This window comes from Corvus hawaiiensis, chromosome Z (genome assembly GCF_020740725.1).
Source record: "Corvus hawaiiensis isolate bCorHaw1 chromosome Z, bCorHaw1.pri.cur, whole genome shotgun sequence".
NCBI lineage: Eukaryota > Metazoa > Chordata > Aves > Passeriformes > Corvidae > Corvus > Corvus hawaiiensis.
In genome coordinates, this window is record NC_063255.1 from 65,848,818 (window position 1) to 65,871,032 (window position 22,215).

At 39.2% G+C, this 22,215-nt stretch overlaps 1 protein-coding gene across 1 annotated transcript in view; it reads right to left on the bottom strand.

Moving 5' to 3' along the window:
* SLC1A1 (solute carrier family 1 member 1) overlaps nucleotides 1-22,215 on the bottom strand; it is a 54,048-nt gene that overhangs the window by 11,802 nt on the left and 20,031 nt on the right. The window contains exons 3-8 of the mRNA XM_048292226.1: nucleotides 9,177-9,269; nucleotides 7,466-7,580; nucleotides 5,647-5,689; nucleotides 3,730-3,837; nucleotides 2,235-2,419; nucleotides 173-280 (exon numbers count right to left, since the gene is read on the bottom strand). Coding sequence (XP_048148183.1) covers nucleotides 173-280; nucleotides 2,235-2,419; nucleotides 3,730-3,837; nucleotides 5,647-5,689; nucleotides 7,466-7,580; nucleotides 9,177-9,269 — 652 coding nt within the window. The remainder of the gene's footprint in view (nucleotides 1-172; nucleotides 281-2,234; nucleotides 2,420-3,729; nucleotides 3,838-5,646; nucleotides 5,690-7,465; nucleotides 7,581-9,176; nucleotides 9,270-22,215) is intronic.

The window sequence follows — 22,215 nt, forward strand, 5'->3', positions numbered from 1 at the left end:
CATGCATCCAGCAAAATGTGGATTCAAACCACCCTCACACATCCTCACATAATTTTCACTGATGAGAATTTTTGTCTCTGACCTAAAGACTGGATGTGGTGGATAATTGAGTGGTAACCAACTGATCTCCAAAACTGCATACATACAATTCCATCTTTAAGAAATTACATACCCACTTATTACTGTAGCCATATAAAGACCCAATTTACGAAAGATTTCCCAGTCCTCAACTTCTATTATCTTCCCAGCAATTAAAAACACGATACCAATTGGCATATACCTAGAAAGCAAAAATAAAGCTATAAAAAATTTATTCTCAGAAATATTGCATGCTCACCATGAAGTAATTTCTCTCCCAGAGTAATTTTTTAAAACAGATAGAAAATATGTTTTGATATCCTATTTCACAACAACAGATTTTTTTAAATATTATGTTATACAATGGACTTTATTAATTTGCAGCAAGGTTACAACAGAGGTGATGAATAAAGACTGGAAAATCAAAGTAAATGTAACTCTACATGTAGTCTAGCTAGTATTGTATAACTTGGTGTCACAGAATACACAGAATTTGGGAAGGGGTATGGGCATATACCCTGTCACAGCCAGTGTTTATGTATAGCCACAGGCTTCCCTGGGGGTGGGAGTTGGCAGTGTTGAGACCAGTATCTGTGTATTCTGTAATCCCACATAGATGGGAAAAGTCTCCTGGAGCTACAGGAGCTGCCCTGCAGCACTGGGGGCTATATCTGTGTCACCTGCACAGAAGAAGGTAACCTGCATAAGGCCATGCCTTATGGACCTGAACAGCTGCATAGGCTACTGCCTATAGAAAATTCAAGGGAAAGATCAGGAATTATATTAGCATCAGCTCCACTGCATTCTTTTTGGTTCCAGAGAGCAGGCTGTCACAGAGACAAGTTACTACTTCAGAGCTTTGAGCAGTATAAATTAATCTAGAAATTGAATGTATAAAATAGATCCATTTTAAAATAGAAATTATAAATTTATAAAATGTATGTGTGCTATCTCATAAACAAAATAGTACCTTATCCCTGTAGAAAGCAGGCATACCTAGTTCCTCTAAGCACTGAATTTGATGAAAACAGAATTAATTCCTCATCCTTTTGGCAAAAAGCTCTATCTTGTTTCAAACAACAGTTTCTACATCTGTAGAAACTCAGGGAGCCTGTAGCCACAGCTTCTGGCGCATGCAAGAAAATAGATAATCAATTTATAAGTAAATTCTTGTATGGCATGTGCTAAGTCTGGGGTTTTGCTGTTGGTAATTTTCTGCAGTGAGGCTTTAACTTAGCCTGGGACTAAATTAGCTGCTTAGCATAGGACCAGTTGCAGAAATTAATTTACCTTTCTTTAAGGAAGCAAGAAGTGCAGCTAAACCCTGGACAGGTTTACAGTTTAACAGACATCTCAGTGTGCTGGGATGTAAGAAAAATCCACGGAAGGGTCAGATCTGACAAGGTACTGGTGTGAAACGTGCATATGAGTAGAGTACTGTAGTAAACGGCACAAGGCACTCCATATGTAGGATCAAACTCTGGAAGGAAGTGTGTGCACTTAATAGTCCTGATCCTGTAATTGTGATTTGCACAGACAAAAGATCTGTGAATAGCTGTGAAGTCACACCAAACACTATCAGATGAGTTTCTGTATTTTAAATTTGTTTTTCTTGTCTGAGAATATGATGAGAATGTAGTCTCACAAAACCTATTAGCAGGAGGTAAATGATGCTAAATTGTATTTTGCATACCATTTTGAATTTTGCCCTGTGCTGTGGCTTACATACTAATTCATATTTCTAAAGGAACTTAGATCCAAGGACAGCTATTCTGTGAACATAATGTCTGTCAGGGAATAATGTTCAAGACTCAGAAGGGCATATGGGTGGTAATACTTATCCCCAAAAGAGTCCTCAAGTCACTAGTGCACTAGTTTTTATAAACATCTGGCAAGAATGTCTAAAAAACTCAAGTTTCTTGTACACCAATAGGACTGTTTCTTTAGTATATATTAAGTGGACGCTCTGTCTCCAGTTTCCTCAAAAGAATCAAATTCTGTAGAAAGGAAAATTTTTACCAACCTTTCTTTGAAACTTGATTTCTGTAAAGCACTACGCAAAAGCAAACATGAAGTCTGAGTCCACTCCTATCTCTTCAGTGACAAAATCCACTTAAAGAAGTTGTTAGGAAATGCCAGTATATCCTTGGACTTACCACATAATTATCTGAACTATTCTCATTGTAGCTTCATTCAGCGCATTGAAGAAATCCAACAGCACTTGTCCTTTCTCTCCCATTTTCCCAATCACCATTCCAAAAACAAGACAAAAGACAATCAACCCCAGCGCATTGATGCCGTTGGAATACATGCCCACGATTTTATATTCTTGGGTTTTGTTCTATAGATCAGAATCAAGAGAAAAAAGTACTATCTGAAAACAATGAATTTACTTTAGAGTTCTAAAATAAAAATACATTTAGATTTTGTTTGAAAGACATGAAGCTCTTTCCCAGTCACTCTGCTGGCTTTCTGAAAGTGCCAAGTGGGCAAGTTCAGGAATGCACAAAACTGAACTTGAACACTTTGCATTTTAAAGCTATGCAAGGATCTGACCAAACCCTAGCAGGGAGTAAAGCACCCCTTAATTTGTGTTATCCTTTCCATAGACTTCTGAAATGAGGTATGGCAAGGTCTAGGTATCCACAGTCATGCTTTCAAGATTTACTCCCCTACACTCAAGATTTACTCCCCACTGTGGAGAACAAAACACAGATGTAGAATCCTTGTGTTTGTTTCTGAGCAACTCAAGGGTTTGTATCTGGATTTGAGATAAATTCACCACTGCATAACAACTGGGACATCAGTGAAATTGCATAGTTTATAGGAGAATTGTATGCACATAACATTATAATCTTACTAAAGAGGTATTCATGCATTCTTCTGTGCCGAATGAACACACGAAGGAAAGGGTGCAATTCTTCACTGCAATCCTGTATTAATGTCTCTTAATATAGCTCATGCTATTGTTACTTTGAGATGAAATTTGGAAGGAGTATAATAAAATGTATATTGATTTGGTACTGTCTGTCGTTCTGTGTTCACATTCTCTTGAATTCCTTTCTCCCTCTCCTCCAGAGTAAGTCTAGGCTTTATACATCATTAAGGCCCATAAACTTTCTACACCTCTAATGAAAAGCTTGTTAAATCTCTTCTTCACTTTTGTTTCTGTACATTTTTTTTCAGAGTAACAAACTATTAATTAACAAACGCTTTATATTGTTTTGTTTTCCATTTAAAAAGATTTATTATTTTCAACTAATTTTCTTCTCTAGTGCTTACAGTTACAGTAGTTGCTACTCAAACATTTCATGGTGATGTACATCTAGTCTTTCCACAGTGACTGTTTAATTTCTCAGAAAATTGACAATTCATAAAGCAGATAAATTTAATCAATCTTCATCTATTATCTTTGGACTGGTCAGTTACCCGTGGGCTCCTCTGATGTCTGATGTTCATGAACTTACTGGAAGATACTTGCAATGACCTCTAAGCATTTACTTATTAACTTTTGTGCTCTTGCTAAAATCCGTCTATGTGCTATTTCCTTTCATTTCTTCATCACTAACCACATGAACTAAACCAAATTTAGTCTATGTTCTTTCTCCCTCCTTCATATATTATGAAGAAATACAAGGATAAAGGTCGCACCTCTGAGGGCTTTGCTGTCGTAGCAGTTGTAGTGAGCTCTTCTGGAAATATGGAGCTATTTTTATTCACAGCAGTTGTAGCTTCAACTTTTTCACGTCTGGTTTTATACTGGAAAAGTTAAAAAAGAAACCAGAAGAACTTATTTAGAAACATGAGAAAACTGAAGAACAGACAAAGAATAGTCTTTGCCTAGTAAAAAGAAGAGATAAATTAACCAATCTGACTTGAAGGTAGCAAACATAGACAAAGACTTTATTTCCCAATTCATGTGAGCCATCAGGGCTCTGTACCTCAGAAGCTGTAGATCAAACAAAAGATTCACAAATAATATGCTATGAATTCTGCTCCCCAGGCTCTTGGATACCCTGTGGACATGCTGCAGTCTCATGGGGCATGAGCTAGAGCCCTGATTATGGCAAGAATTTTTTGCTGGAACAAACAGTCTGGAGAGAATTGCTGACAGCCATGCCAGGAGAGGTCTGTAGAGCAGATGCACCTGATACAACCAGGCCCTTGGTGACGTGGTCAGCATAACTAATGCCATTATGTAAGGCAAACAGCCATTCTTTGTGGTCAAATGGGTTACATATTTCCCTTTCCCCTCATTGCCAGGTCTTCAAGGTCCTGTGCACCAAGCAGACAAACCAAACAGACTTACCCTTCCTCTCCCTACTGGCCTCCAGATTCCTGGGCACTAGGCTCACTACTCCTCTGTTTATTTGTCTTAAATGTTCCAGGCACCCAGCCAGACAAGTGGTGTTGATGATGCAGTGGCAGAACAGGGAAATGTAACAGCATCAAGTACACTGTCCATAAAACCAAGCAGATACAAGTCCTAATGAGTACTTGGACCAAAGCTGCTGCAGGACAGTGAGACCTGGTGGTCAGGGATGCCTCCATCATTGTCTGCTTCCTCTGAGGACTGAGTGACCAACCTGCACTCTTTCATATGTCTTTCAAGCCTAGAGGATGATTGTTATGTTGATACAGCAAACCAAGTAGTAAGATTTGACCAAATCTGCAGTGGTTCCAGATGATTAGAAAATGTAAGTTAAATGGTGCTATTATAAAATTGTACTACACTGATTCTGCTCATAGAAATCCTGTGCTATTCTGATTGTAAGTTCTGCGCTATACTAATCATAATATTCCATTAAGCAAATAAAACTTTAATAGTAACTACAGTTTAGTGCCACCATCATTCTGTCAAGGATCCCTAAAAGAGCCTGACTGTCCCCTTAGTGTTGGGTGACCAGTAATGATGAGAAAAACTGCATGGAGTTGTGCACAGCACAAGTTGAGTTGTGCACAGCACAAGTTGAGTTGTGCACAGCAGCAGTTGAGTTGTGAGTGAGTTGTGCACAGCAGCATATTGGATATAAATTTCTGAGAAAGGTTAACTGGTAAGTCTAATGTATAGACAGCAGTTTCGTCTTTCATCTTCCAACACTGACTTTTACTGAAAGATGCCTCAAATAGACTACTAGTTATCAGCCTTTTCCTTCAAAGGATTTGTTCTGGCAATGGACATTAGATGTGAGACACTTCCGGGTGAGGGCTAACTTACACAGACTTCATCAGACACTGAGGGACCTTAAGAACAAGGAAACAGATCCTCATAAAATGGTTCTTCTAACTCTTGTTGTCACAAAAGGGAAAATCTTGTCTTATACATTACTTGGTTTCTGCATCCAGCTCTTAAATAGTGTCTTTTTGGGACTTAATAGTTGATATCAGAGGGTTTATCATAATGGAAATGAAACCAAGATGTCTTAAACCCCCACGTTTTTATACAAGATTAAGATATTCCTGGACTTCTCAGAAATAAGTCTTGCCTGACAAGTTTTTTGTGACGTAAGAAATAATTTGTGGCTAACAATGAAAACTACAGAAGTAAAGAGGAATGTTCAAACTTACCTGTTGAAAACAGGCTTGAACAAGGTTCTCTGGGAACATATTCCTGTTAACAAGCATAGAAGCATTTCAATATTACAGCATACTAAGAAAAAGTTGTTTGCTATAAACAAAATGATAAAATTTGATGCTTAAAAACCAGATCATATTGTGTTTCTTTTAGCAGAAAGGAGTATATTTAGCATCAGCAGATATAGAGTCCAAAGAAATTAAGGGTTTAAGAGTCCCAATGACTGTTTCCCTACTTGAACTTGTTGAACTTTTGGGCTTATTTTTTAGTATTTGACATTTCTATTGGTAAGCTACTAAACCCAGTATATTTTTTTTCCCAGTTACATTATCTCCATGACTTGCAAAAGGAATGCAGGACACACTGCCTTTACAGGATGTGTCAAATTTAGGCAGATGAGAAAAATAAAAAACCTCTTACACAGGCTGTGCTGTAAGAATCAGATATTTGGTGTGCTCTATTATAGGTTTTGAATTCAGAAATTAATCTTGGCTAATGATAAATGCTCCTGTGTTATTCCGGTGTCAAGGACCATTTTCACACACCGAAAAATTAGGAGATTTAGTGCAACACAGTTGTGTGACTCCTTTCCAAATGACAATTTCAGATTCAAACAATTGCAAAAGCATTAATTAGGTATTTGGTAAATATCCAGTCGAGGGCAGAAAAATGCATTTTATATACTGAAGCAGAAATTTTTTATCTCTCTTGCAGATCTGACACAAACTCCTCCCTTTAGTTTTCAAGTTTTTAAAGCAAAATCTATTCAAAAGCAATACTAATTTGTGTAAGTGTGGGTTTTTCCTTCATCTTTATAAGACTGTCTGGATCTGAATCTTAAATCCATTATTTTTGTCCCTATTTTTGAATACAAATATGTAGGAAAATTAATTCTAATTCCTTCAAAAAAGAATTTCAGATCTTTTAACTCCTAATTTACAGTCTTAATCTTGTTTGCAAGATGTTGAGCTATAATCTATAGCAAACCCCCAAACTACTAGATATGTGGCAATTCATTTGTACATGATAGATTAAGTAAAAATTCTACAAAAACAAAATGGTGGGCAGGAATAGTGACCCAGAATAGAGACTAAATACACCAGAAGAAAAAATAAATCAACAGAATATTTTTGAAGGAATGACCTAACCTCTATTGGAAATGCAGCCTTTTTTGTGTTATTTTTCTTAGAATTCTTTAAACACAGTAGCTCTGAAAACCTGCACATATCTTCTGCAGCCTTTTCTAGGGGCTTCCTTCTTCTAACCACTTTAAAGTATCTATCATTGTCCATGATGCTAATGGGGAAAGACACATGATGCTAATGAGGAAAGACACAGTATAAGGTTGCCTTAGATACTGGTGATGCAGCAAACTTCTTGACTGTGGAACCCTTGGAAATCTTTAGATACTGCATCTGTTACTCTGCATCCTGCCTTGAGGAGCAGAACCATGGCACTGAAATTTCAGGTGGTTGTCTATGCTGGATGACACAGAACCTGCCAGTCAGTAATCCACCAATCCTTTATGGATCTTTTCCTCATAATAGATAAATCTTGCATGTCAATTTCTGTGAAGGAGGGATTTTTCATCACTGGTTTATTAACCAAAGTCTATGGTGTAAAGAGAATTTTTTTAAACAGACTGCTTTGAGCGTATTTTAAAATGTCTAATCTGTTGAAATACAAGTTCTTCTCCCCTTATTAATCCAAACAGTATCAGAAAGCATTTTATTGTATTACATCTCACAACTTCATTTGTGTTTGTTTGGACTTCTGCAAAGGGGATATGGAAACTAAAAATGAAAACCTCACCTGATCAGATCCAGCATGGCATCAACAGTACTGACTTCTGGGGTACTGCCCACTCTGTCAATCTCACTTGCTCTTTGAGTCACTCCAGGTTTAATGGTCACAACTAGGACAATCCCTGCAGAAGGAGAAGCAGAGAGCTCACAATGCAAGCGGAGGCATTGGTGTATTCTTCCTCAGTGTATCCTGTGAAGCCAAACTCTTTGTGAGCTCAGCTCAACACACACTTTCCCTGGGTGCTCATGCTGGTATGTTCAGAAAAGAAAAGTCTGCAGCTGGTGTCCTTAAATGTGTGGGTTCCCCTACCACAGGAGCTACTTGCTACTTGCCCTTAGACTTCATCACTTTAGCTTTGTTTTTGTGTGTATTGTACCACATCACTACTGCTCACCAGGAGGGTAAATTACTTTAGCTGGGCTTCAGATGAGTGTAGTGCAACTTTTACAGAGTGAATATATTTAATTGATATTACCTTTTCCTTTATGTAGCTCTTCTTGTTACTAGCTTTCAGATATGAATACAAGTGTGCGCTGTACTGTGACCCCAAAGTCACAGGGTGTTTTACTTAAGTTAGGTAGCAATAGGGTTATGTAAGAGAAGGGCTTCAGAAAAAGACAGAAATTAAAAATTGTGGGTTAAGAAATACTAGATTTGACCTTGTAAATACTGAAATCAATGACAAATTTTTAATTTACTTTAGTGGCTTAATTTTAGGAATTTTTACTATTACTATTTTCCAAATGCATATTCCTTTCTTTTTCCTTTCCCTTAAAAAAGTCCGAAGAAATCCAAAGCAGATAAAACTACAAAATTTCAGTGAAGGGAGAAAGAAGTGTTTAGATGACCCTTCAACCAGGCAGGAATAAGTCTTCCTAATGACATCTGTGAATAAAAGCAGTACCACATTTGCATAGCTCTGCATTATGAAACAAGTAATACCATAACACCATGGAACAACTTAGAATAGCAAGGACCTTGGGAGATTGTCTGGATTAACACCTCACCCTGAGTTGGGACAATTTCAAAGTTAGATAATGTTAGTCTTTAATAATATTCCTCCTTATATATTCACAGAAATTTCGCAAGCATATGAGATAGACTATTTTATTTTGTTTCTTACTTAAGAAGGCTGGCTGAAGATGTTTCTTTAAGCAAATATGGAACATGTCAATGATGCTTGTCAGGAATTAACTTCCTGTAAGAGGAGATGTAGATTTCAGAGGGGTAAGATTGGAGCCTGGCAGTGACAGAGGGGGAAAAAACCTTTAAGGAAGGAAAAAAGATGACAAGGGAACCAGTATTTTCTGTCATTCTTGCAGGTGTAACACACTACATATTTTCACATCTGAGAATCAGGAACAAGCTACCACTTTGCTATTCAGGAAATTCACTTTGTAGTTAAGGTTAGCCTTTAATGTTCATTCAGCTTTCTCACTGCCGGTCACTGTTTACCTCAGCAGACGGCTCCTAATCTTCCTGAACTGAGATATATGATGAAATTGCCTGTGGCTTCACACTGGATAGGAACAGAGCCCAGCCATGGACAGCAGGACTAACTTCTCTCTCTATCTGGCTACAAGTAATGTCAGGTTGTCTGGTATGATTCCCTGTTTTGTCTCCACATCCTGTGTTGGGAAATTAGTAATGTCACAGGGCAGTATATTTGTAATTAGGCAATGCTGATGATTTATAAAGTTACAGAATCACAGAGTACCTAGTATTACAGCAATGATTGTAGTGCAGAGATAATATACAACTGCTCGCAAACCAATCTTCCCAGATACACTGGAATCCAAAGCAGCAACACCTGCAAAAAACAGCCACAGAAACAAAACAATAAAAATCAGTCTTACAAGAATGTTGTTCCTTTTGTAGAGAGAAGTAATTATTGTCTCTTATTTCTATGCAGGAAATTTTTCCTTATTCAAGATGTTTCTAAATACCTAATTGACATCTGCACTTCTGAAAAATATCTGTAGCTGACCAACATATTTGCTTCTGCTTCTTTGCAAAAATCTGTTCTCCCTGGATTTTTGTAGGACAAAGACAATTGAGCTTTCTTGATTCCCTGATGTTTGTGATCAATTAGAGTTCTTTAGTTTATAAGAGTATGTCATTATTTATTTCCTTCTTCACTTAAAGAATAGCTTCACTTTTTCCAGCTCTGTAACATTTTGGCTTTAAAGCTAAAAGCCATGTGAAGGGAGTTGCTCAGGTCTGTTACTCCAGGTTGCTCAAAGGCACATCAGACAAGTAAGGATCATTTCTGGTCAGTTTGTCTTCATTAACAGGTTTACTTTCTTAAAATCTTTGACTAAAGCTTTTTCTGAAGCTTGGGTGTTCACACTTCTCCACCTGTATATGTCATTCTCAAGAACAATGGTAGATTTACTAATGAAGGTAGGGAAAGTGCTGAGACAGATGTTATACTGAGGTCAACTTAACTTCTGGCAACAATATTCAATGACGCTTCTTGTGAAGTATTTTTTAATTGTTTAAAAGATTTATAAAAGTTATATGTGTACACATACAACTCAGTAATCAGGGCAAAATGAGCATTGCGACTCCAAAACTTGTCTGTTTATAACAACATTAGTTAATAATTCACTGCTATCTCTTTATTATACATTTGTGATCCCTTTATACTTGTATGTTTATTGAGTTAGTTTATCAAAGACTGGCTAGGTTCCTTTGTATACAAAAGCAACCAGGAGGATATTTAGCCTCAGAGAAGCGTGATTTTGTAGGAAAAGAATAGTTTCAAAAGTGAAGGAAGAAAAATCAAGAGATCTGACATACATGTAACTTACTGATCTTTGAGCTCAAAAAGGATCTTAGCAAGCACAGTTTAACCATGTGTTGATGTCTCTTTCAGAAGGTATATTAACAGCACTGACACCTTGTGCCTAGAGTACTCATATAATGTCTTACTAGTTCTGTTAATTGTTATTCAAAATGCAAACAATACTCGGAGGGGAGAATGAAGGTTATTTTATTTCAGAATCTGATTATCTTGGATCTTCCATGGGAGAGTGTATCATCAGGTGGAGTACAGAAGAACTACACATATATATATACTGAAATCATGATGTAAAGATTCTCCCACTTGTAGAGCAAATAAGGATGATTAATGAACTATTCATATGGCAGAGGAATACAGATCAATGCACAGAAAAACAATGCCACAGCTATTACAGGAAGCTGTCAGCAATAACGATATTTTTTGAGGCATGAATAACAGAATGGACACAGAATCTGGGCCAAGATTTCTATTTCTCACCTTAGGAACTATGGAAAAAAAAAGGAAGAAAAAAGGACTTTTCCATTGCTGTGGGCTCAGCTGTGGAAATCATGGCAGCAAGAACTCCTGAGAATGGATAGTTTTGGGAGGGAAGGGCTAAAACTGGAAGATTTGGCAAGGAGGAGGGCATAGTTTAGACCAAAGTGACCTTGCAGCTGGGAATGCTAAAAATGTCAGTGTGGGAAAACTCAATTTATTATGCCTAGTGTGGCTCATCCTGTGGCTGTTTTGAGAAGTGGAATTCCTGTGGATAGATAACATGCTCTCACAGAGAGGCAGGAAGCCTTCTGTTATAGCAAAGCAGGCTGAGAGCTCTCCCCTGAGCTGGCTGCTGGGGTGAGCTGAGCCTAAGGGAGCCTCTGTCCCCACATGCCTCTGCCACCTGGCACGGTTGGTGAGGTAACAAAATAAATCTACTCTTTGCATTTCAGCTGTCACTTGGCCATTCTCTTGGTTACCTGATTGTGTCAATTCACACTGATAGTAATAAATAATGCTTTCTGCGGACAGCCCTGTTTTCAAAGGCTGTCAATGTTGAAACTTCTGCATCCGATAAATTAACTTGGAAGAATTCACATCATGTTTTTAAAACAGAGCAAACAGGTATTGCCACCATTCCATATCTTCTAAGGAAAAGTTCATAAAACCTGGAAATAATGGAATTTTATTCTAAAACTTGGGCCTTCATATTTGTTGGTAGCTTTTTTTTTTGCCTGACAGTCTTGTTGACTTAGTTAAGAGCCTAATAATCATGCAAGGTTATTTCCATGGAGTAGTCAGTTAAAAAGATCCTACAGTTAATATGAAATGAGATTTCTGTGACAGGCATTCTTTTGGCCCCAAATGAAGTCCCTTTGCAAACTGTTATGTGCAGTAGAGTTATAGAGGTATAAAGGGTAAACTTTGCTCTGGCCTTTTTAAACTGGATAATGATCCTGTTAGTGAGCAAGCTGTGCTAGGATCCAGCCAGTCCTTCCATTGTCACGTTGGTGCTGCTTTGCTGGTAACCACAAAAACACACAAACAATTCAGGCAGACATGGCAGAATAAGTAAAAATATGGTCTAAGGATGATGGGTGTGGGGTTTGCATTTTTTTGAAAGCTGCTGTACTCTGAGACCTCTATTCAGAATGATGCCTCTATTTAGAGACTGAAGTAGCATTCACCACAAGTGCCACAGACACAGGTTTGCACTGGGTGATTGTGTTGGGTTGACCCTGAGTTGATGGACAGTCTTTAAGACCAATTACGCTTCTCACAATTTACATATTTAAACCGCACGGAAAGGCGGGACTTCCCCTTTTTGGTCGGAGCTCGCCTGCTGGAAGGTGGGGGGGCTCCGAGCCTCCCGGCCCCGCTGGGCCGGGCCGGGGCCACTGCCCCTTTCCCCCTTTCCCATCGCTGCGGCACGGACCCTGGGTCACTGAGGGGGACTGTCCCAGAGCCGCAGGCAGCTAAAACCAGCCATGGACTGCTCACAGCTAAACCCATCCAGCGCGGCTTCTGGGGACAGGCGGGTCCCTCTCCTCTCCGTGCGGAGCCGGCGGAGCCAGCGGGAGCCGGCAGAGCCTCCTGTCTGCAGCCAGCACACTCCGTGCTGAACTGAAGAGGACACCACGCAGCCAGCAGCACAGAGGGAGCGAGGCTTTCCCCACCGTAAAGCCCGAACAAGAACACTCTTCAACATGGTGGCGTCAGAGTCAGAGAGAAAGAGAAGTGAGTCCCGTGGGACGGAGCTGAGCATGGCGACGGGAGAAAAGAGGGCGGTGCCGCGATTCTGGCGCGCAGCTTAAAAGAAACCTTCTTGCATGCCGTGGTAAGAAACTGTAATACCACAAACTGTTTGTCTCTTTAATCCATTTGAAGAACATGGGGGGGGGGTGGAGAATCAACGTGTGCCTATGAAGTTTGTGAAGAGTGCCTATGCCAGGCTATATAGAAGTAGTAAGAGGCTGTTAGAGACTTGTGGCGAAGAAAAGCCTCTGTGTGCAGGCCAAAATAACTTATCCTTAAAAAGATGAATAACCCCATGTGATGGCCCATGTTCTGTAGTGTGAAAGAACTGTGAAATTCTTCATGGGAGAGATGTTCTACCCATAGCAGACTGTTTGTTTCCGGGCGGGTCTGCTATTGGTGGCAGTTTGGGAACCACGTGCAACTGAAGGAAAACCCTTTTTTTCCTTAAGCATAAGAGAGAGACTTTTCAAGAACTGCAACACTGACTAACATCCCATGTTCTGTTATCCCTTGTGTGAGCTGGATAAAAGGAGAGAAGTGCTGGAAAGAGGGGGGGGGGGGGGGGGGAATTTACTTTAATTTTGTTTTGTTTTCTCTTTACTTTTAATTCTGTTAGTAATAAAGCTCTTTCATTGTACTGCAACTGTTTAAGGTTTGTGGCCTGCTTTGCTTTTCTCCTAATTCTTATCTCACAGAAGGAAAATAAGTAAATAATGAATATTTTGAATCAAAACCACTACATTTAATTGGTGTTTCTGCCCGGTTTCAAACTCAACCCGCTACATTTATGGTGGAGAATGCGGGCAATTAATGAGTGCTGTGAGATGAAGACTAATTAGGAGAAAATAATAAGCAAAGCAAGTAGAAAGTTATAAAATTAAGTAGAATAATAGAAGAAATTTGCTTTGTAGTAGTGGTAAAAATTCTAGGGGTGGAGGTTTATGTAATTTGTTTTCTTTTAGCTCTGGTTTTGCTATTTTAAGTAACTTTTGGATATGTAAATTTTAAGAAGCGAGGGGTGGAATGTGTTGGGTTGACCCTGAGTTGATGGACAGTCTTTAAGACCAATTACGCTTCTCACAATTTACATATTTAAACCGCACGGAAAGGCGGGACTCCCCTTTTTGGTCGGAGCTCGCCTGCTGGAAGGTGGGGGGGCTCCGAGCCTCCCGGCCCCGCTGGGCCGGGCCGGGGCCACTGCCCCTTTCCCCCTTTCCCATCGCCGCGGCACGGACCCTGGGTCACTGAGGGGGACTGTCCCAGAGCCGCAGGCAGCTAAAACCAGCCATGGACTGCTCACAGCTAAACCCATCCAGCGCGGCTTCTGGGGACAGGCGGGTCCCTCTCCTCTCCGTGCGGAGCCGGCGGAGCCAGCGGGAGCCGGCAGAGCCTCCTGTCTGCAGCCAGCACACTCCGTGCTGAACTGAAGAGGACACCACGCAGCCAGCAGCACAGAGGGAGCGAGGCTTTCCCCACCGTAAAGCCCGAACAAGAACACTCTTCAACATGGTGGCGTCAGAGTCAGAGAGAAAGAGAAGTGAGTCACGTGGGACGGAGCTGAGCATGGCGACGGGAGAAAAGAGGGCGGTGCCGCGATTCTGGCGCGCAGCTTAAAAGAAACCTTCTTGCATGCCGTGGTAAGAAACTGTAATACCACAAACTGTTTGTCTCTTTAATCCATTTGAAGAACATGGGGGGGGGGGTGGAGAATCAACGTGTGCCTATGAAGTTTGTGAAGAGTGCCTATGCCAGGCTATATAGAAGTAGTAAGAGGCTGTTAGAGACTTGTGGCGAAGAAAAGCCTCTGTGTGCAGGCCAAAATAACTTATCCTTAAAAAGATGAATAACCCCATGTGATGGCCCATGTTCTGTAGTGTGAAAGAACTGTGAAATTCTTCATGGGAGAGATGTTCTACCCATAGCAGACTGTTTGTTTCCGGGCGGGTCTGCTATTGGTGGCAGTTTGGGAACCACGTGCAACTGAAGGAAAACCCTTTTTTTCCTTAAGCATAAGAGAGAGACTTTTCAAGAACTGCAACACTGACTAACATCCCATGTTCTGTTATCCCTTGTGTGAGCTGGATAAAAGGAGAGAAGTGCTGGAAAGAGGGGGGGGGGGGGGGGGGGAATTTACTTTAATTTTGTTTTGTTTTCTCTTTACTTTTAATTCTGTTAGTAATAAAGCTCTTTCATTGTACTGCAACTGTTTAAGGTTTGTGGCCTGCTTTGCTTTTCTCCTAATTCTTATCTCACAGAAGGAAAATAAGTAAATAATGAATATTTTGAATCAAAACCACTACATTTAATTGGTGTTTCTGCCCGGTTTCAAACTCAACCCGCTACAGTGATGTATGCTGTTAAGCCCCTTTTTTTTTTTATGTAAGCTTGTTACACATAGGAAAATATCATATATAATAATAGACTTACGTCCAGACATATCCTATTGTCATGACTGAGCAATTGATAACATAATTGATAGCTACTAGACTTTTTCTCAAGACAACTGAAAATTAAGATTCCCTTTGTAGTTACACCATGGCTTTACAATTTTTTTGGACGTAACTAAAAGAGTTAATGGAAGATGTGTTGAACAAAGCACTAATACAACTACTAACTACAAAGTTAGTAGTACTAACTTTCAGTAATTTCAGTTCTGAAGTAAACTTATTTCTCAAAGAAAGATGGCACATACACTGTTCCAAAAGGAAAGCCTGTGGTGTCATTCAAATTTAGATCACAAAAGCAGTGTAATTAAGTTTGGTTATCTAATTTGGATTACCATTAAACTTTTACAGCTAACTTAATTGTTCTTTCTTCCCTCAATCTCTAAGTTTAAACATGTTTGAACAGATAAACTGGTAATATAATTACTGTGCAGAGTTTGAACAGACACAATGATGGATTTGCTTCCATCCCTGGGTGTTTCAAAACTACAGTATTTCTGATTAGTCCCTTAAATTTTCCTAAAAAATATTGCCTAATTCAGCTATAGCCACTGAAGCATAGACTGCAATTCTGTGGCTATGATACAAAAAGGCTTATGTGAGATCATCACAAAAAACACCAACTGATGTTAAAATCCATTAATCTATCTACCTCTCTGCCCATATCATTCTAGAAGAACAGAGTTAAGGTTTTAATAACTGAAGTAAAATTTTGGAGTCAGTTATCTAGTCTTCTGCAATTCACCTTCCATGTTTTCTGTGTTACAGTCTCCAGCTTGAAGGACTTAGTACTCCTCTCTTTTTTTGCCCAGTTTTCTCTATTTTGCATCACATACACTTGGAAAATAATAAAATCCAAACAATCAGAGAAATCAATTCTTCTACTCTTTCTCATACAAGGACCTCAAAACCCTATAAAGTGTAATACTGCACTGCAGCAATTTTTTTTTTTATTGTACATATTTAAAACTACTTCCCTGAAGTACTACTGTATAAAGCTACTTTACCTAAGGAAATAGTCTGATTTAAACAAAACTAAGCTTAAATATGAAATATGGTGTTACAGAATTTTTTACCAGTAGCCACTGAACATAAAATGTGTTCACTTTAGAGGCCTGTAAGGATGCATATGTACAAACGGCCAAATGGCGTTGGCTCAAGGTATAACACTGTAATTTCAGAGTTGTTCACTATGCTCTTGTGAGACCAGTCCTGTGGTCCTGTGAGATCTGGGAGTGAAAAGTGTTCCATGAAGGACTGGAAACAATCACAGGGGTCTTCTAACTTCCAGTGCTTATCATCTTGTTAGTTCCCTAGGGGATAACACCTACATCCTTAGAATTTGTCATACTATTCTACAGAGTGGAATACATGCAACTGTGCACACAGGTTTATGTTTCCAGGTGCTCTTTTTCAGTACATTATGAGAGATTTCGTCTACAATTTGGTGCAGTGGTTGACTCCGTTCAACAGCAACAGTCATACCTCAACTCCCTGGCATTTTTTATCGCTGCTCTACAAATTACAGTGTCATCATCAAGTGCATCTCCTGCAGTACTTCTTAGCTGTTCTCAAACTTCTGAAGATTGGTGGAAGCTGGCAGGATCATCAGTTTATCTGCACGACACATTGATCATTACATATAATCCATAAAAGGCTAGGCTGTTTAACTCCTTTTGCAACACATCTACACTTGAGGATCAAGATGTGAGTTTCCTCAATGCCACTTAGCCAGCTCCTAGCACTGATGGCAAGTTGTTCTCCTTAAGTGACCGAGGGCCAGAAGAATGAGTCTGGCTAAAGGTTCTTCCAAGTTCACACTACTGTCAGCCACATGGTGAATTTCTCTATTAGTTTTAGAAGCTAATTGATTTCTGAGGAAAAACACCTTAAGTATGGTGCACATCAACTGTACACAGTACTCTCAGGCTTCTGATATCTAATTCCCTATCTAATTTCCTATTGTAACAAAAATGTAACAACAGAAGTTCCTGAAGAGCAGACCTGTACGGCTTTTACACCTTCTCAGCTATGACCATGATGCTGATTCAAAGGCAAAATGCAGTTCTGAAACTCCTCCGAACTGCCAGCAACCGTATTGCTTTAATGGAGGAATTTCTCTGGTCACTAGATATTTCTTTCACGCTTTATTTCTTCATGTCTGTTTCGGATCTTCTGGCTGAAGTATGCAGTCACTACATCATAGCAATTATATGATTGGTGAACATCCATGAGATCAAAACTTTTTTACAGAATGTTGCATATGACATATGAAAATAGAATACCATAGGAGACTCTTAACATGCCTATAGAAAATTTCAATAGGCAATCCTTCTAAGGGGACTACAATGTTTTCTATAAAAATAGAAAAGTTACTTTATTGCTGGGATGCACTATGTTATGTGTCGTTGCAAAAAGGTAATATTTATTCTTTAAAAAATACTAGGGAAGAAAAACCCAAACCAATACTGAAACAGTGTTTTTGATAAATGGACAGCTGCCTGAAATGCATGAAGTCTCTTGGCTTTAAAAGATGGAGCTGGGATCGTTTCTAATTTAAGACACGAGCAGTATCAAAATTTCAGCTGCATCTGACTGTGGTATGACCTCTGTTCCAAAGTGGTTTTGGAATGTCATTTACCTAGTACTGAGAGTTCTCATTTAATCCACTGGTCATCACAGAGCTGGTGGTCAGGCTATAAAAACAATCTTTCTCAGACACAAGTGAAAAATTTTAATTAGTTGCCATACTTTTCTTCTACTTGCAATGAGAAACACTACCAATACTAAATCAGTATTTGGCCTGTACCTTCAGAAGACAGACATGCTTTTTATCTGAGGAGTGAACACCAAATTCTAGCTCCAGGGCTGAGCAAGCTTATTGCTTGCACAAGCAGTGTGTAGCAAGCTTATTGCTTATTTTCTTATTCCTCTATGTATCTAAGAGAATCCAAAATTGCAGTCTTGTTCCATGAGCTATACCAACTCTAATCAGCTACTGCTAGGAAAGGAAGATATCTCACACATGTAAGACTAGATTTCACCATATTTCCATGTAAATTTTGTCATTATTTAATAGTTGGGTGGTAGACACAAACAAGAGAGTTTCTTTTTCACTACAGAGAAAGGTCCTTTCTGCTGTCCTATAAACTTGGGTTTAAGTTCTAACATAAATTCAGAAGAATGTTTTTCTCAGGGCTTCTCAAAAGAAAGGATTCCTAAGCCAGTTGCCCTCCATCCTTTTGTCCTTGGCCCAGTATTTCCTTTTGTCCTTAGTCTGTGCTCACTTTTGAAGGGAAAGTCCTTCTGTATACAATTCAGACAAAAACTGCGGTGGGGGAAGCACTGTAACACAGGTGAATTCAGAGCCTATGTTTTACTGAAGCCATTTTTGAGTCATCTGTGATTTTTTCCTCTTCTCATTTCAGACTCTGAGCCCTTTATCTCCCATTTTGCCCTTTTATTTGCATGATTTTGTAGTACAAATTTGCCCTGACTGTCATGAATCTCCTGAAAGCTCATTTTCTTCATATTCTCCCTGAAATTTTAGTTTCCAAACTAGGTTCAACAGCAATTTCTGTTGCTTCTTCCAAAAGCTGAACAGTGAATATTTCCTTTTTTTTTCTCTGATGCTCTGTGGAACTCTCTGGGAAACGCAATACCACATTCCTTGTGTATGAACAAGATTATCAGGACCAAATAAGTAATTCACAACTGTCTACTGAAATACCACCCACACGCTGGACTTCACACAGCATGATGTTATCCACAAATCCACTGCTCATCTGAGACAAAGGACTCAGATTACCTGTAGATCATTCTCAAACATCTTTCCCTTGACATGCATCTCATAATTTTATTTTTTCCTCAGGTGTACTGTGTCAGGGGGCTCAGAAGGACTTTTTGCAACTGGTCTTTCCCCAGCTGAAGGACCTCTATAGCTAAGTGTTATTAGGAGGACAGTTCCAAGTCAGATGTCGGCTGAGAAGATCAGATAATGAAAAAGCTATGGCAAATGGAAGCCCCAAACACAGTGATATGCAGTCTCTCAAATGAGATTTTTCATGATGTACGGTCTTTAATATTTTTACTAGAAGTTTTCTGTTCCTATTCTGTCAATTCTTCTATAACAGCAGTTATCCCTTCTAATCAAATGGCATTGCTACTTACTGTAAAGGAAAAGGATTTCTATGGCAGCTTGTAGCAAGTACCTTTTCAACAGACTTGATAGAAATTTAATTAATTGCTCTTCTTTGGAACAAATTATTGTTATTCTACTAGTATATTGTGTAAATGCAACAGAAGAATGTCTTACAAATGAAATGAAAAAAACTAGCACATGGCAGGGGGGCAGTGGGAGAGAGAGAGTGGGAAAGAGAGATAGATGCATGCAGGTAATGCGTAAGCATCTGTTCACGCTATTTAAATATCGCCAAAAAATTAAAATCAGGAAGTTCTCAGTTTCTACTTACATGATCTAATGAGACTTCAATTAGATCATGGATTAGCATGTCAAATACTGGTCTTTTAACTTTGGAGAGGCATTGGAAAAAGGTTATTTGAAAAAACCCCAACAAGCAGACTAAGGTATGGAATGCAACAATAGTTACAACAGTCCAAATACTGAGAGATGTCTTGGATCATTTAGGATGTGGTTGAAAATACAGTTGTAATGAACCTTTCTAAATGCCAGGTAGAAAGAATGGAATGGGAGATTAACAGTTTATGGCAATGAAAAGGTTAAAATCATTATAAACCAGATGGAATTTCAGGTAAGATTTAAAGAAAAATGTCTGACCCTGGATATCAGTTTGCTAAGAGACTATTGTGTTGTCTTCTTGGCAGTAGGCACAACCATTTTATTATGATCTTTCCCTACAGAGCTTATTGGAGACATGCCGAGAAAGAGGGTATTAATACTGCCTTCTATTCATGTTATTTCCAAACTTCTAGGAACTTTTTAATTTTTCCTCTAGAAAGCTCCTAGAGGTTATATCATCTGAAGTGAATGCCTTTTCAGAAGGGATGATGTTCCTTGGTTGGAATATAATAAAAACTTATAAGAAAGGAAGATGACACATCAATCTGCCAAGACGGACAGGCTAACAAGATTCATTACAGAAATCAGATTCAGTTCAAGGATGGAGCAGAAATATAGCCCCTGCACTGTTGCTGGTGAAACACGTATGAAGTGAATACAGAAAACCTGTAGTATTGAAAGGACTTGAATTCCCTCAAAATTATTGGTGGCAAAATGTGTAAGTATAAAAATGTAAAAGTTGACAAGGTTTAGCTTCCAAGCTATTAAAAAAGCCCTTTAACATGACATTGCATTTTTAATCTATGTGATATCTACACACAGGGAAATGGAGTGAAAAAGGTGAATGCAATCTGGTTTATATAGTAGAACAGTTGTTTATGTCCTGAGCTCCACAAGAGAAGAGCAGAAGACACCAACTGGCTTTTGACCCATCCACAGTGGTGCCACCAGCCGTGACCTCAGTGATACAGCTAGGACAGGAGGCAGTGACAGCTGGTGCCACAAAATGGCTGTTGTGTTGGGGCTCTTTGCCCTTGAGAGCTGGTGGTAATCATGCTCCATGAACCAGAAGTGCACTTCAAAGTTTTATTACTACAATTTAAAACTTTAAATAATCTAGGGGCTGTCTCAGTTGTATAAGGTCAACTGATATTGATGGGAAAGGAGTAGATGACTGTGACAGAAGTAATCTGAAGAACATGGGCACAAAGCCTTGTCCATTAATAGCCCATGACTCTGCTGTCCTGCCTGCCTCAATGACTGCACATGGACAGCAGGGACAGAACTTCCAGCATCCCTCAGTACAACCAAAGGCAAAACTCGTTAACAGTGCTGTAACATTTTCTGACCTTCACACAATTAATGATACAGAGGGAAGAGATGAGTCTCCCATCTGAGCCCAGGTAACTAGTTTACTAATACTATACAATGGATCTGATTTTCTTGGGAGTTCCTTTGTCTTAAGAAACAGCAAAGCATGCAAAGAACATGCAGGTATTTCAGAAGACAGTCCCTGAGTATCTTAAGCTAGACCAGTACTTTCCCAAGGACTGTGCTGATGATGCACAGGGCCTGTTAAGGATGCCTCAGTAATGGAGCATCTCCCAACAGCTGCCCTTCTTGATCTTGTAGAAATGGAAACTGCTGAGGCAGCTGCCATGCCAGGATTGATGATACCAGAGAAAAATGGATTTGGAGTCCTGCATTATAGGAAAAAACCCCAGATTTGTCCTCCTGCCATTACCTTATCTGTAGTCCTTTACAGTACTGTAAATATATGTACATATAATGTATATATAAAATGCAACTAGCATTGCATCAGCACAGTCTTAGTGTGTTCTAACTTAAATTATAAATAGAGTGGGCAAAATAAAAACACAAGTAGTTGTTTAAATCTGAACTGTTCTGATTTTCAAAGATAAACATGAGAAATAGGAATAATCTGATCAATACTCTAATTCAATTTTTTTTCTCATTCATTCTAGCTCTTTTGTATCCCATTTTGTATGTTTTGTTTTCATTCTCCAAATCCTTTGGCACTGTGATAAAACAAATTAATACCTTTCCAGACACAGATCCAACACAGACCCAAGGCAGGAAACTCACACTTTAATTTTGAACAACTGAAAAGGACAAATAACCTAGTCAACACATCCATTTGTCAGTCACAATCTAACATACTCTTTACACAGGGAAAACAGCAGACTCTGCAAATGGGAAAAGTCACATGGCCCAGGTAATCCACTGGGATATTTTTCTCTCTCAAGCAGTTGTCAGAACAGATTTGTGGTGGAATCATTATCTTTGTACTATTGGTAACAAGTGCAAGTAAGAGGGTATATTTGGCATTGGGAAAAATGGTCCTGGCATGATGCTTCAGACTGCAGTGGACCAGTAGTCAAAGCAAGTTCTGGAGTAAAGCAAGAGTTTATTCCTATAGTCATGAAAACTTGATATTGCCAGACTCACAGCTCAGGAGACATTGTATTTATAGCTCACATACAGCTGCCCTGAGAGAGGTAATTGATACTGTCTTTTTTTCCACTGTTCCTGAAGTATGCTGTGGGTCCCTGCAAATGCCTTATCAATTGCTTTAGGAAATTTTGGTGTTCCCCACAGCTGAGCCTGCACAAATTCACACTACAGGAAACTCCCATGCATCTGTTCTAGTTTCTTTGAAGTTGTCTGTGAAGGATGAAAGTGCAGGGAAGGTCAGAAACATAAGAAAAAG